At 44.9% G+C, this 16,144-nt stretch overlaps 1 protein-coding gene across 2 annotated transcripts in view; it reads left to right on the plus strand.

Moving 5' to 3' along the window:
- TEF (TEF transcription factor, PAR bZIP family member) overlaps positions 1-16,144 on the plus strand; it is a 134,398-nt gene that overhangs the window by 76,387 nt on the left and 41,867 nt on the right. For both annotated transcript variants that reach the window (XM_069231249.1, XM_069231248.1), the window contains exons 2-3: positions 1,291-1,605; positions 2,872-3,125. In XM_069231249.1, coding sequence (XP_069087350.1) covers positions 1,291-1,605; positions 2,872-3,125 — 569 coding nt within the window. The remainder of the gene's footprint in view (positions 1-1,290; positions 1,606-2,871; positions 3,126-16,144) is intronic.

Raw genomic sequence — 16,144 nt, forward strand, 5'->3', positions numbered from 1 at the left:
GGTAATCTTAGTGGTGAAACAATCAAGAATCTGTTGAAGTTTTGCTCCTAAAGCTGTGGTTTGTGTGCCAGCCACGTGAGTTTGTTGGGGCGATGGAAGTTAATCCTCGTCCATGGTGCTAGTAGGAGGAGACACACAGGTTATGCCATGATACAATGATGGCTTGTAAGAGGTTCCAGGACTTTGCTGGTGGAATGGAATTTGCTCTATTCATAATGCTGATAACGTTGGTCAATCGCCACTTGAGCATTCTCAAAGTCTTGCCGCATTTTAGTTGCTGTGTTCTTTAGGGTCAAGCGCTCCGGTCCGTCCCAGTTGTAATCTCTCTTTGGGCTTGTAACAACGCCTACGTTATGCCTGTCATGGTCATTGGTTCGTGGGCTTGCCTTTTAAAATCCACTTGCTTTCATTAGTGAAGGGCATGCATATGTCATGCCTTTTCCGGTGTTTAGCCCTCCTCGATCACACCGGCCAACTACTGAAAACCTACGAGGCTCGATGTTTTCAGGCTGGTCTCTGCACTATTTTATCTTTTTATTTTCCACGCAGTGCAATTGCGCTTGGTTTTATATAGCGTGATCGCTCTAGTTTTTTTTGTTTCCATTTTTGTGGCACGAAAAGTCCAGTTAGGCGTTTCACTGCTAATAGCTCTAAATCTAGCAAATGCGAGACCCGTTGCATTGCAAATGCTTGTTTTTCCTCTTCCTTTTGAGGCCTCATGCCAGCCACCGTGCTCGTTTACAGACTGTGTGACACTCTGGGCTCTCATAGTGCCATACTATGGTTTCTTTGTTTAATGCACACAACCTGCATCGATGGTTGCTTAGTTGTAGACTTCCTAGGAGTCAGTCTGTGTTTGTTTCCAGCAGGTCCACACAGAAAACCCTCAAGTTTTGTGTGACTCTATACTTAAGTGAAATGGATATATTCTTTGTTTGGGTCCCAAGATGCGTCATATACCAATATGTGGCATTTGATGTTCCTTTAAGTGAGTAGCTGTCTGCTAGTGGGTGAAAAGTGAATAACACGATAGTCTGTTGAAGCCTGTAAGAGTGCCAGGGTGTGACGATCTACTGGGGGACAAGTAGAAACTCCTCAAATATGTGGGAGGCATTTCTAATGGTGTGAGCTTGTAAGGCTCACTCGGATATCTTTTTGGGGGTGCAAAAGTAAAATTAAGTTGGTGTCTGTGCAGCAGAAAGTGGACCTCTGGCCCTCTGTTACTCTGTGAGGGCTTCCCTGAGGATCTTGATGGGTCTTTTTTTACCCTTTACTTGCCATCTCTTGCAGATAAAGACGACAAGGTAAAATCAGAAGATGGTGAGGCCCTGGGCAACGCTCTTCTGGCCTCAGCTGCGCTCATGCCACCCATTTGGGACAAGACCATCCCGTACGATGGACAGTCTTTTCATCTCGAGTACATGGACCTAGATGAGTTCCTGCTGGAAAACGGCATCGCTACGGGCCCAGGCAATCTGGACATCAGCCCCCAAAGTCAGCTGCTGCCCGTCGCCAAACTGGAAGCAGCCGAGGAGGCAGCCAGCACTTCAGCCGCTGCCTCGCCCCTTTCGCCATCTAGCATCTTCCAGTGTTCCAAGGATGGAGGTAAGCTTTATTATTTTGAGACCTTCAAATATAGCCCACCGTCATACTGCCCACTCACAAAATCTCCTAAATGTGTGGCTTAAGAGTTTACAATTATAGTGGCTTTAAGCACTCCTTCGGGCACTGTGGCAGTGGAGAGTTTGAGGGCAACCTTGACTGCCCTCAGCTCATGCACAGTGACCCAGCACCAAACTTCCTTCTCCTTGTGCTCTGCCTTGAATCCTAGGGATATTTGTGGGTGGCAGTTTCTTTCCTTAATCATAGAGTGCTTCTAATACAACCTATGTCATCCTGAAGGATTGGCACCTCCAGCCCTGCTCCATGATCTCAGTAAAAAAACATCTGTATGTCATAGAATCCTCGGGGTGGAGAGGGGAGAGGAGGGGAAGAGAGGGGGAAGAAAAGGGAGAGAGAGAGAGCGGTTCTGATTCTGCCCCTTCATCAGACTTACCACAGTAGAACATCACAATATTGTTTTGCTTCCCTTCTTTCACCATCCAGGTAACGAAAGCATGGTTCACTGAAAGGGGGTGTCGTGAGCAATGCACCGATAATAAAACCATACAGGCCTTGTACTATTAAATGGTGGAGCCTGGTTCTTGTCAGTGTAGTGTCTGTATGGTTATCTTGCCAACACCTTCTTAGAGTGGTGTACTGTGATGGTCTTACTATTCTTGTCTAAGTTGTTCTTTTAAGCTAGTAATTGTAACTCATTCTAGGTGATCATGCGTCACAACGAATTTCTTGCCCATCTGATTTACACTAGATTGTAAATGGTTTGAGTGTTTTGTTTGTAGTTGCAACAGCAGGTTTCCTTCAACTTCATGCTAAATCTAGCCACCCGTAAATCGCCTTCCTCTCTTGGTCTTTACTTACCTTTCTTCTACTTTTGCCTACATGGTAAGGCTGCAGCTCATGACCTGCTGCATCTCTTACTACTTGCTTAATCTTGTTTTCTACCTTCACCTCTAAAGCCAACACTGCTACCATCTGTGGGAACTTGCTTCACCTTTATTCCACCTTAGCCTTCACCTGTCTATCACCATCCCCGTCATATGAAACACTGCAGCCTATGATGAGCCACCATCTCTGTGCACTTGCTTCGCCTGTCTTCCACATTTCGCCTCTCTTCCACTTTCACGGCCATGTTAAACAGTTCAGTCACTATCTCTGGGTGTTTGTTTCTCCCTTTACCACTACGTTGCGGCCCCTATGTCCTGCTGCCTTCTCTGGCCTTATGGTTCAATTATCTTTATTGTGTTTCAGACACTTCTCTGCCTATAGAGGAGCAGTTGGAGGAGGAAGAAGAAGGGGACAAATGTGGCGCCCCGAGCCCCATTGATCCAGACAGCATTGAGGTCAATGTGAACTTTAACCCTGACCCCACAGACCTGATGCTGTCCAGCGTGCCTGGTGGGGAGCTCTTTGACCCCCGGAAGCACAAGTTTGCAGAGGAGGAGCTGAAGCCCCAGCCAATGATCAAGAAGGCAAAGAAGATCTACACACCGGAGGAGATGAAGGTACTGTTTTTCCCAACCCCATTCCCTCTCCCAACCACTGCTCAAAATGCTTTAGAAAAAAATCTGCTCCGCTTATGCCCTACCCACTGCTGCACCACTACATTGTCTTATCACAGTACTGGGTCTGTCGCAACACTACTGCTGCAGTATTTGGGCTACCCCATCCTCCCTCTTGCAACTGTATAGACTCGGTCTCCTCAGAATTTTCATTACCATGTCAATTGCCTATGTTTAGCTTCTTCTCCAGTATAATAGCTGTTGTTTTCACTCGTGTCCTAGGGCCGAGTATTACTGTATGTCTTCAGAACGTAAGGTGGTCCAAGAGTCAAAACATACTCGAAAAGTTAGGGAGAGTTTAGAAGGCCAATGAAACATGACGCAAGGGAATAATACCTAGTAACACTCAATGAAAATGAGTCATTGTCATGTCAGCCTGACATCCAATGTTGGGCACAGACTTTGTAAGTAGTTTTACTTCTAAACAGAGGTTTCAATTTTAAGGTGATTTGTGATCCCCCGCCGAAACCGACATTACACAGAGATAAGGACTCCATCTTAGTTGGATTATTTTACGTACATATGGTTCAGACCCAACTTTCAAGCTCTGGGACCCTTTCATTACAGAAGCAAAAATGTCAACATTGTGTCGCCGGAATTCTTATCTGCAACACTAACAAACAAAAAAAGTTATATCACCAGCAGTCACTTTGGAAGTATTATAGGAACAAGGATTTCAAGGCTAGGTGATAGGGGAATCACTTGAGGGTGGAGTGGTTATGGAGAATACACCTTTCCAATTCTGCCCGAAGTGTAGCAGCAAGTTCCCATTATTAGATCATCATAGGTGGATGAACTATCCTCTAAGGCAGGGGTTCTGAACCTGTGGGCCAGGTACTCCCGAGGGGTCCGCAAAACATCTCAGGGGGTCCGCTGCTGCTTAGAAAATTAAATAGTATTAACAGATTAATAAAGGATATATACAGTTTTGAAATAGCAAAATGTAAATCTGTACATTTAATAATGTTTTATATAAATGTGACAATTTAAAATTGGAGGCTAAAAATTAGGTTGGTGTACTCCATTTTGATTCGTGGAAGCAGTGCAAGTGTGTCAAACCAAATGTAGTATGGATGACAAGTGGTCTCAATTGAATTTTGAAAAGTTCCAACCTTCCCATTAAAACTGTTTTTTTTTTTTTGTTTTTATATTTGCTTGTGAATTAAATAAATGATTACATATTTTGTCTATTTGTTTGATAAATGCTCGTTTCTGTAATTTTCATTTATTGTTTTGTGGTTCAAATTATGGAAAATGCATAGGCCGAGGTCTCCTGCTTCAAGTAATGACTCAGTGAGGGGTTCCAATAGTGATTCATTGGGGGTCCCCTGGTTCCGGTAATGCTTAATTGGGTGTTTACCGGAGTCAAAAGGTAAAGAACCATGAGAAAACAACTTCTTCCCCCAGCTAGGTCTTCAGAAGCAAGTATTAGAGAATGGTGGCGGGTGCATTACAAAATGTAGCATAAAGATTATTTGAAACCATTTACCATGGCTGGGGCCAAAGCTGTTAAGGGTACATACTTGGATCGGGAAAGGTCGGGACCTATAGTATCTCAGGGGCTCAGATTTAAAAAAAAAAAAAAAAAAAAAAAAAAGACCATAGTAGGTTTTCCCCCAGTGATTCTAAATTTGTAGCGAATTCTTCCCAGAGCCCCCAATGAAATCCACACCTAGAACAAAGACTGTGCTTTTAGTTTCCCAACCACCATTTTATGAGTATCTCGTTTCTGGGATTGACCCAGTTTGGAGTTTCTGCTCCAGAGAAAAGAATGGCTCAATAGGGCATGCCTCAAGCCCTGAACCACCACCGAAAAGGCCAAAACAGTCTTCACCTACCACTGATCCAGCTTCCTCATCAAAAATCAGTCCCTGCTCTGGAAAGCTTTCAGAACATGGTCTTGATGTCGAGAGAAACCACCTCTATACCCAGAGTCTGAGCAGCTGCGTTGACCTTGAAATCAGTACCTGGTTTGCAGCTTGTAGTGCGTTGGATACACCTGAGTCCCACACCTCTCCAGATGGCACAGCTCTGCCAAGTACCACGCATCAGGGGTGAGACTAACAGATTTTAGTGCTGGTGTCTGTCACTGCTCTAAAATGCATTAGTCACGTATAGACAGCTCCTTGGCACTGTGCGGATGATCATTGGGTACTCCGAAGGCAACCCGAGTGCAGCGCTTAATGTATGCATTGCCGCTCAGTCTGCCACTAGTATGAGAGTTTGTTGCTCTGGTGATACCCGACAGTCAGTCAGTGGGATACATAATGTCAATTTCTTCTGGGTAGAGCTGTTAAAAGAAATAGAGCTTTCACACGTGTAGCTGCTGATCATTCGGCAGGCGGGCGGCTGTCTGAGCAAACATTGAAGCGCCAGGTCCAGCAGGCACAAATGATCATGGTAAATCATCAACACAATTGAATACTTGTAAGTCCGTAATGGTAGGTGTTTTGTGGAGTCCTTGGTTAATAATGAATTACAAAATAATCTATGATTACCGGTGAAGGAACCATTACTAATTGAAATGCACTGTTCATTGATATAAAAAGAAGACTCGTGTATTGGTTACCATTTACGAAACGCATCATAGTACTCCAATTTATTATAGAGAGCACTACAGAATTGTCCCTGAGCAATGTGCATTTAAGTTGCCGTCAATGTTTTCTGGCGGGCCCGCTGCATCACCACCTGCCCTGGCAGGCTGCACGAGCAAGTTGTCTCCTGTGCTGCGCCTATCCAGAAATTGTGGCAACGTGCACGTGTTCTTCTGCTGACAGGCACTGCAGGCCCGTGGTCACTGGCTGATGCAGCGCAGGGAGCCTTGGACAACGTAGAGGACGTCTAATACGTCGCACCTGTGAAGCCTGCTTCGTGCGATCTATGGAGCTCACCCCTGCCCCGTAGAGCTTGCCAGCCTGCCCAGTGCTAAAGGGCAGCCCAGCTGAGTGTCGGAAGGCTGCCCATCACTAAGCCTGAGCCCCCAGGTGCTACTGTGCCAACAAACCCTCCCACCGTACGACTGACGTGTGTCTGCAGAGCAGGCAGGGGCCTGGCACGGCGATTTCTAAAAGTAAGAGAACTAAGTTTGTGAAAAGTTAGGTGGTTGTATAAATCAGTTTACTTGTACAATTTCAGAGCACCATCACTTCTACAGAGGTAAACGTTGGCAAGGCCTGGAGGTCTGGCTTTTTCGGTTTATGTTCTTTGCTACATGCTACACGTGGATGCAGTAGCAGAAAACTTACTTGGAGGTACCCAAATACTGGCCGTTTATTTACTTGTGTGAAAGTGTCACTCACGTCTTCACACGTTTGGCAGTAGATCGTCACTCATACACACATTGAAACCTTAAAAATGTCACACATAAAGCTGTCTGAAAACTTGGCAGGTGCGATGGGAGCTCATGGTTAACATTTTAACATTATTAATTTAATTTCAGATACATTTCTACCAGTATTCGTAGATTATCCAGCTTCGTGTCACTATGCCTGCTTTCTCTTACCCACATGGGAAAACACAGTATTAAGGGTCTGATCCGGTGCATTGTGGGATACAGGAAGGGATCACGAGTCACCTTGAAACTGAAAACTTTGCTTCGAAGAAAAACAATTTGCAATATTGGCACACAACACTAGATGGCAGTAGTATGCAAATCATGTGATAAATAGCACTACAAGATAATTGACCAGCAAGTAACATTTTCCATATATATCATTAAGGAATAATTGCATTGTGTTTGTGTGTAATTAGTCAGTGATGTCATATTGTATATAACATGACTGAAGTTGCTGGTTATTGGATGAAAACTCGGTCTTGTAGATAGGTTACACCGTGGATTGCACTTTGCACTTTTTACCATTTTCTATATACAGCATGTGCAGCAGCATGGCACATCAGGCGCAGGGCGGATCCATAATGTGTTTACAGGATTGTAGTCCTCCAATAAGTAGCATTTGCGTTCATGTTGTGAATTCAGTATAATGTTACTTAGACTAATTCTACGAATGTATGGTCAGTTATCTCTTAATAGCTCCTCTTGCTCTAAAGGACTAATAACTCCTCTGCCTCTTAAGGACAAAGCAAACATTTCAACTTCTGCTGTCCTGAAGAAAGGGTGTTCAAAAGCCTACTACACGGATCATCAAAAACAAAAAACTAAACTTTAAATCCTAAATGCACCAAACGTATGTACCAGTAACCTTGATGCAGCAGGACTCTCCACAGGAAAAAAAAATGAAAAAGCATGTGTTCACCTTATGTGATTTTTTTTTAAATGTATTTATTTTTTAAATCACGCTTATCACTCTTCTGAGCTTTGTCTGTGTGACAGTGTTCCTGAACATAACTGAAAGTGTTAACCCTGACAGGCACAGCAGCAAAATGTAGAAAGATGACAGTAAAGATGGACTCATAAACTCCCTAAGTTTAGTTCCTCATTGGACTGGATACAACCCCAAACAGTGGTGTTGCACTTAAATTGATTGCTTCACTCTGTAGTTTAAAATAGCAGGTAGTGTGGGTGACCATATTGGCTTAGGGCGTTTTGAGTTTTCCCGCTGTTTAAACAGTGGACAGTTCACAGCTGCCAATTTGTATTACTGAGGCTTTGTTTACAATCCATTCCATGGACCAAAGGTGCCACAAATGTACCACCTGGGGGATGGTACATCTGCCTAGCTTCGTAAGTCGTGTGGCGGTGGGGTAATTTGACATGTGTGAGCCGAGGCAAGCGAGAGTCTGCCACTATAAAACCACAATTTTGGAAAATTAATACATGTTTTGCTTTCTGACATTTTTGGCAAAGAACTGGTCCAAATTCTTAATTCATTGTCCATTTATCAAACCAACATGGGCTTGTCGGTATGTGACAAAGGGGATACTGGATGCAGTTTGTTAGTGCTCCAGGTGGTGCTTAACATCACAGCTTAAATAAAAGGATTATTGGTTCTGGAAGTGAACTACCACCCACAGTAGGTCGAGGAACGGTGTTAAACAGTAGCAGCTCATACTTCATAGAAATCTGGTTCCAGTGGAAGCACCACCCACTGGTATCTTTGGTCCCCACTTCTAGCTCAGGAATTCAGATTAACGTTTGGGTCGAACAGCACTCTTAAAATGCTATATCTCTGGAGCCATAAATATTATAGAAATTATTCAAAGGTCCTGCAAGCAATGTCAGATGGCCCCAGCCAGAAACACCCAACCTCCACAGTCTAGGATAAAAGAGAAAAACCTTTGTAGATCTCATTAGCTGAAAATAGGACGACATGGTCTCCCACACAGTTGAGGGATGGGGCCTCAATGAGTAATTCATACTTGGCAACATTTGCTGCCCTTGAATGTCTCCAGCACATCCTCATCTGTCTGGAAGTTCTTTTGTGCCTTCTGTTTGGTTAGAACCAACTGGGCCTCAAGGTTTTCATGGTACCTAATTTTACTTCATGAGGCATCCTCCGAACAAGTTGTCAGTCAGCTGGGTTTTGCACTTTGTACTACAAGTCAGGGTTGCTCCTCTCCTCGCTGTGTAGTCCAGCAGTTCTTCGTCCAAGGCAAGAAAGAGCAAAGCAGGAGCTCCAGTGTTTTGGCCTTTTGTGTCTTAAGGAAACGGAGCAACTGGGGTATCCTGGGCAGAGGTGTTTTCTGAACTGGACTTCTATAGGAACATAAGGAAAGTGCACATTAAGAAGCCAGTTCTTTCCAGTCTTTTGAAGAGGAGAATAACTAGCAGGGAACCATCTTCAAAAATTTAACTTTTCACCATTCCTGTGCCGGGTGTTCTTCCCACATACTTGTACAGAGGATAAGAAGAGGCATACCACATGGCCAAAGGGGTGTAATATTGTAAGTTAGACAAACTGGATTCCCCACAAGAGATCTTTCTCCATTTTCTAGTCTGTTCAAGCTCTGCACAAAGACGGAGAACGCAAATGGACAAACATTTTTGAGTGGGCACCAAGCGAGACATTTTTAGCATGGGTAAACTATTTACGGACAGATCTGGAAGCTAATTGCCCAGGTATTTTGACCATTTGAAGTTGTTTTCTATGTGTATATTTCTTGTAGGGTCTTGGTGTAGGTGGCATCCAGAAATCAGACTGGGTTTGAATTGCAATCAAGTATGAGGTTCAGGGCCACTTGCTGCTCCACGGACAGAGCCACATTCCCTGAGTCTGGTGAAGGAACCACACTATTTGGTGCTGCAGGCGATGCGTTCATTTATGAGATGCTATGTGCAATGCTTTCTCCATGTACACCACAAATGTCAAAACCCACTGTGACAGTTATGGAGAGTGGGGTCCCAGTTGAGGCTGCACAGATTTACCTAGATGGCAGTAGACTTTCCCACAGGGGTACAGGTAGTATTTCTCCTCTGTGCATGGAGGGATACTTTAGGTAGGTGTATTGACACTCCACCACTATGCTGAAGATGTAACTAAATCATCATAAGGACCTTGAAGTGGCTTGGAGTTTTAATGCCACATAGACCAGGCCACAGCAAACAAGGTGGTGACAGGGTATCAAACTCAATATCCTTGAGTAAGTAGTAATGGGTTTACCACCTGTAACAGTGTTCTCTTACTTAATTTCTGCTGTTGTACGGGGTCTTTCACCTCCTCCACACTTCACTTAAGCTCTCACTGCCCCCTGCTTCAATACTTGAAGTCACCTACTCCTCTTGTTCTGGATCTTTAATCTTTTGTATTAAAATACTAGGCCGTATTCATTTCCTCATGAAATGCTTTAATGATACTTCTTGAAATGCTGTTATTACACTTTTTGTCCCCTCCTTTTTGCGATTAATCCTTTTAAAAGATGTGATACAATTCTTAATTGTGCCATTAAAGTCAGATGTAAATGAGTGAGGGTATAGGGCTTGTCTGTCTTGCCTGTGCCATGTCTCACTGTTCTCTCTACTCTAACTCTCCCTTTAATTCCGCCTTTCTTCTAGTTTGTGAAATCTGGAAAATCTCCCACAGGTCCATAAACGTACTCTGTTTTGGTACTTAGCCCTGATTTGTAGGGCTGTTCCTACGAAATTGACTAAAGGCCATGATTGCATCAGATAGGCTTGTTTTGCCAAAGGATTTCTACAATGCTGTTCCTGCACAATAAAGCCTCCATCGTTTATAAAGAGAAAGCTCTGACTTAATCGATGCAAATCATTTCTTTACCAGCGTGGAACCGGATGCCATCTTGGAACAGCAGCCATTAGTTTCCACTCTATCTCGGAACTTAACATACAAGAAATAGAGCCTACTTTTAAGCTCTTGGGGCTGTTTAGGAAGTTGATTGGTGGTGGAGCCTAAAGGAGAAGGCAGTGAGGAAGCAGGCAGCAGTACTACTACCAGTGTGCCCTTCCTGGCACTTAATGTGTGCTTAAACTCCACCTCTTTCCTTACACAGCACTCCTTCCCTATTCTAGTCTTGTGCCTCCCAAAGGAATGTGCGCATCGGAGTACTTTACAAGGCTGTCACATGGGTAACACTCAGGATCTCTGCCAATACCACAGCCAGTCACCTCACTTTGGTCACGCAGTCCTCCCAAATCTCGCAGCCATGCCAGAGGAGTCCCTGCAGTCTGCGGAGCAACTCGGAAACATGGCCGGAAGCAGCCCAGCCAAAGGCCTTTGCTTTGTCTGATTACCTGCGAGGAATGCAAAGAAGGAACGGCTGTGCCCAAAGGCAGCTGCTGGCTGCCATTGCCTGATTAGCTCCGCTCCTGTGGAACACAGAAGAACGTGGTGCACCCTGCTCTCTGTGGGAGCGCCGTCGGGTGGGTGGAGGAGAACTCCAGCTCGCGGACACTTCAAAGATGGCGATTGAGTAAGGCTGAAGCAGGGTTGCATGCCCACCTTAAAGACCTGTTCTAACTCGGCGGTACACCGCCTGAGAACTGACTTTTAAAGCCAAAGGTAGACTCTGATGCACAGGGTAGTGTGGGCTGAACCTGGGGACACTTCTCTAGTTCCACCTAGGGATGCAGAGTTAATTTGAAGGGGAGGGGAGAAGGGACCCGGAGGGAGGGGCCCATGGCCCAGATCAGCGATATGGCACTAGCCTTAAATAAATATGCATTCTTTTTTTTTATTGTGTTGTCTTGCGTACTTAATAAATACTGGGTTTATACTAACTTCAGTTTTGAACTGGACAATCACATTACTGGGGATACTGTGGGTATTTTGAATTGTGATCCCTCACATACCTTGCACCATTCTCCCCCCTAAAGAGCCTTGTATTGCTCCACTCACTCTGCAATTAAGGGTCAAGTGTGGAAGGATAGTACTTGGTCCAGGTAATCATATACTATAGTAGGTCGTGCCCAGGGACATCAGGAGTGCAGCACCCCTATTGGGCCCATTAGCCCTTTCTTGCCCGGTGGCCCTCAGCACAGGGTTCTGATAAAGGCTTTGAAAGTGATGTTATACTGGGAGGTTCTGAAATAAAAAGGCACCCTTGAGACAAAGTAGAAGTAATGGCGAGTTGTGGTGTGGCTCTTGTATTATAGAAACCTTTAGGCTGTCCTGCCTGGGTGCCAATCTGGTTCGCAGGCTTTGAGTGGGACATGCAAATTTGCTGTGCTTCCTTCCATACTCTCCCAAAGAGTTGCTACCTATGCTGCTTCTCATAAGGAATAGTGCTGCTTGCTATTGCTCCATAAGGCTCTTCAAAGTGCTTCCTGCTTTCCAAGCAAAGCAGGGGATGCGTGGCCATTGTCTTATAGTGCACCATTTGTAAAGCCCTTGTTACTCCTATGTGAGGCACTGAATTGCTTGCCTACATGGGCAACAAGTTAGACAGTGTAGGGTGTGTGGTTCTAACGGTGTTTTTATTTGCTTTTGATTCTGCGTGGGAAGTGTTTCCATGTCATCCATGATGACTGCAGAAGTAGAAATAGTTTGAGGGACGTGGCGCTTGGCAGTGTGCTGGATGAAGAGGAATGAAAGCGAGATATGTAGTTTATGATTTTTGGTCACCTGGCTGCTTTGAGTGGCTCTGCAATCCCTTTATGGTATTTCTTATGATCATAGTCTGTTTAGCTGGTTACTTTCACAGAGACTACTCCATGGCTAACCGTAAGCATAGAATAAGGTTGCTCCTGTGGCACGCTTTTTTGGCAAGTGGTTTAGAATTTTAAGAAGGAAATGGCTAGATGGGGTGCAAGAAGGATTACAGTGAGCACTGCGGCTGTGCCCACCCCATTTGTCACCTGCGACCTGTCATGATACTTCCCCCCCCCCCCCCCGCCCCCCCCGCTTCCTCTCCCAGACAGGCTTTAGGTTTTTTTGATGGCAAACTCCTTTGTTTTCTTTTCCCTTTCCCAAATGTTTTTGAATTCCTCACTCGTAGTCAGAGCCAGCCATCAAAATCCCCGCAGCAGTATTCCGGTTGGTTTTGAAATGTGGCACAAACGCCCGCATTTTCTGCATTTGTACAGCCGATGAGCCTTGCCCCCAGCAGTCATTGAACAAGCATTTGCAATGCAACAGGTCTCGCATTTGCTCGAGTTAGATAAAATAGTGTTGTAAATTCCTAACCAGACTTTTGAAGAGGAAAGAAGAAAATCGAGCGTGATCGCGCTATGTAAAACCTAGCGCTATCATGCTGAAATTGAAAAACAAAAAACCCTGTGCGATCGCGCTGCGTGGAAAATAAAGAGATAAAGTAGTACAGAAACCAGGCTGAAAACATGGAGCCTCATGTATTTTCAGTAGTTGGTTGGTGCGCTCGAGGCGGGCTAAACACTGGAAAAAGCATGACGTATGCATGCCTTTCACTAATGAAATCAAGCAGAATTTAAAAAGGCAATCTCACACACCAATAAAAGTAACAGATGTGACCTGGGCATGGTTAAAAGCCCAAAGAGAGGTTACAACAGGGACGGGAGCACTTATGCGCTCGACCCTGACAAAAGATTTGCCGTTCCTTACCATCCATGGCGGTGCCATCCCTTTGCTGCTAGCGGCAACACGTTTCTCTCCCCCCAGTCGCTTGATATCTTCTCATATATGTGCACATACCTTTCTGTTCTTATCTATGGTAATGCTCCATGATACCTCTCCCTTTCTGTGGTGATCTCTGCAGTGTGGCTGATTAGTGAGTGGGCATTAAATGTACCTTTTCGTATCTATCTACGTGAGTATAACACCTAGCAGCGCATGAACCTCACACTGCTTTTTATATTTTTATTTGCCAGATCCCTCAAATCATTACCTTTTGCTAGACTAAAACTAGGTACCTAGAGGAGAGCCTGAATTCTCCTCATGTCCTGTGGTCTCTAAATGCCTCTCTAGTTAGATTTTGAACCTCTGGGCTACATCAAGCGAGCAGGTAACTGGTGAGGAAGCAGCTTTCACTCAAGCAGTAATGTGTTGGAACATCTTTTGCTTGTACCCTTTCGTTTTGGCATAAAATGCAAACAAGACAATCTAGGTCCAGTATTGTACTGTATAGAACTTTCAAGAAATAGTCATTCTTTGCCTACCTCTTAAGGTGTTTGTTTGTTCAAGAGTCTGAGGAACTGGGTTGTAAGTCAGCGTTTTTCTCCCTGTGATGTTTGTGTGGGTATTCCGAGTATCACTGCTCATGGGGTTTGTTTACTGTTCTGTGTGTTTCAGAGGCTTTGGGGTCAAGGCTTTTTGGTGTTCCTGTGGATTAATGCAGTCCACCTTTTCAGAGTTTGGTAGGTGGGATTTAGGCCTGATAGGTGTTATATTCTTTTAAAAGACTGTTTATCAGCATTACAGAGGGGTGTGTGTCAGTGTTATTGGTTGAGCATTTAGTTTGTGTGTTCTGGATAGAGAACATGTCTCCGTTCATAATGATTGATGTTGGGTAGATGCAGAAACACCCCGGACCCTCCCCCTTCACCCGGCCCGCAGGAGTTGACTCATGGAACCAGTGGAGGCAGTACTTGGTGCTTTGATACCTACTGAGGCTCACTCTGGATCTCACTGGGGCTGTACCAGAGATGCTGCTCCACTTGCTGGCATCGAGTGTGAGCCAGGCACCATTGCGCATACAAATCAGAGGACTACGTTTATGTTACAAAACTGGGTCTGACACTCAACTTCATTTTTTTTTTCTGTTCCAAAAATAGACTGCTTTTGCCAAGTAGGAATCTTGTGGTTTTCTGCCAGTAGGTGGCAGCAAAGAATTGCACTTGGAGTATCCTAGTACTAGCCAAGCACAGAATTACTCTTGGACAGAAAACATATAAGTGGTGTATGTAGCCAGACACTGCATTGTATTTGGTTGCACCCTTAATATATTGTGTTGTAGAATTTATGTAGCACTTTATACTCCTGACAAGGCTGCAAAATGCTCTGATTTTGATCTGGTTCTTGGGCTTTTTTTGGGTGTGCATGGTTTATAGGGTGTTTGGTGACATGCTTGAGGTTCAGAAACGTTCATGGTGCAGTGAATGTCACTATTCATAAGCACGAGAAGTTGCGAAGGATGTGAGAATAGATATAATGGCAGGAAGATAGCATTTTGAGGGAGGCCATAATCCTATATCCATGGCTGCTATAAAGTGCTTAGAATGTTGATCTGGGTAGTCCGCTGTCAGAATCTGTCTCTCTATATGGTGCACTAAAAAGAAGTATACTGTGCGGAGAGTCCAGTGGATTGCCAAAGGGTTGCAGAGGCAGAAATAGATAAGTCTAATGCACTATTTGTGGTAGTGTGGGCGAGCAGTTAGGCTTATTAATGAGATGTGTTAAGCATTTGTCCTACTCACAGAGGCAATAAATGAGACACACACTCGAAGAATAAATCCGAGACCAAATAAAAAAAAGATCTGCTTTTATATATGCTTTGAACCAAAGAACTTCGTTATAAGGTAAGCAGTTTTTAAATTAAAAATACTTTTCAGTTAAAAAAATTAACACTTAGTGCAATTTTCAGAGTCTTCAATGTTAACCTATGAGAGGAAAACAAGAATGCAATTTTGCCGGTAAGTACTCGATGTACAAATCTATTCTTTGGGGTTTTAGGTCATCAGCAAGCAAAGTTCAAATCAGCACCATGAGTCCGTACCTGCAGCGGCACAGGGCGGCCGGGTGCAGAGGTCAGATTCAGGATCGGGTGCCCAATTTTAACCAATTGAGAATGGGGCTGAACGAAGATGTTCTGCTCACAGGTGAGTAAAGTGGTGTCAGGGGTCGATCTCCTGGGGTTGAGGTAAGTACAAGGGGGTAGGGCCCAAAGTAGCACCAAACTTACACCTTCAGAGGCACAGGCGGCTAGGTGCAGAGTGCCAACACAGCGTCTGTTGTCCAATGTTAACCAATGGAGACTGGAGGTGACTAAAGATGCGCTGATCACAGGTGAGTAAAGCGGTGTCAGCGGTTGATCTCCTGGGGTTGAGGGAAGCACCCAGGGGGTGGGGGGGGGGCCACAAGGCAGCACCAAATTTACACCCTCAACGGCACAGGGGCCAACTGGGTAGAGTACCAACAAAGCTTCGGGCACCCAGTGCAACTAAGGAGGAGGTCGTATTGGAAAAAGGCTGCAAGCTCTGGCTAGGAGGCTGAATGAAGAAAACCCACAGCTGCCTAGGTAAGTTCGGATGTTGAAGGATACAGGAACATCATCGGTACAACTCCCCAAGGTCCAGGGGCTCTGAATGCAGAGGTGTTTTTTGACATTTGAAAACAGCTTACTGGGCAGTCACAATCAGGGGGAGTTTTTGGATTGAGGCTTCGAGGCAGAGTCTGGTAGGGGTCATCCTACGGTGGACTCTGGCTCTGAATCTCTGGGGAACCTTCACAAAACCAGTGAGCCACTCAGGCCGTGGGCGTCGGCTGCAGAGGTAGGTCCAGGTGCCGTTTTGTGGTTCCTAGCGGCAGAGTTCTTTTTCTTTAAAGTTGGTTTCTTCTGGACAGGTCAGCTGTCCATGGGAGAGCTTGGTCTTTGTTGAAGGCAGGCAGTCCCCCTATGGCTTTGGAGGTCGCTGGTCT

Source organism: Pleurodeles waltl, chromosome 4_2, assembly GCF_031143425.1.
Source record: "Pleurodeles waltl isolate 20211129_DDA chromosome 4_2, aPleWal1.hap1.20221129, whole genome shotgun sequence".
Taxonomy (NCBI): Eukaryota; Metazoa; Chordata; class Amphibia; order Caudata; family Salamandridae; genus Pleurodeles; species Pleurodeles waltl.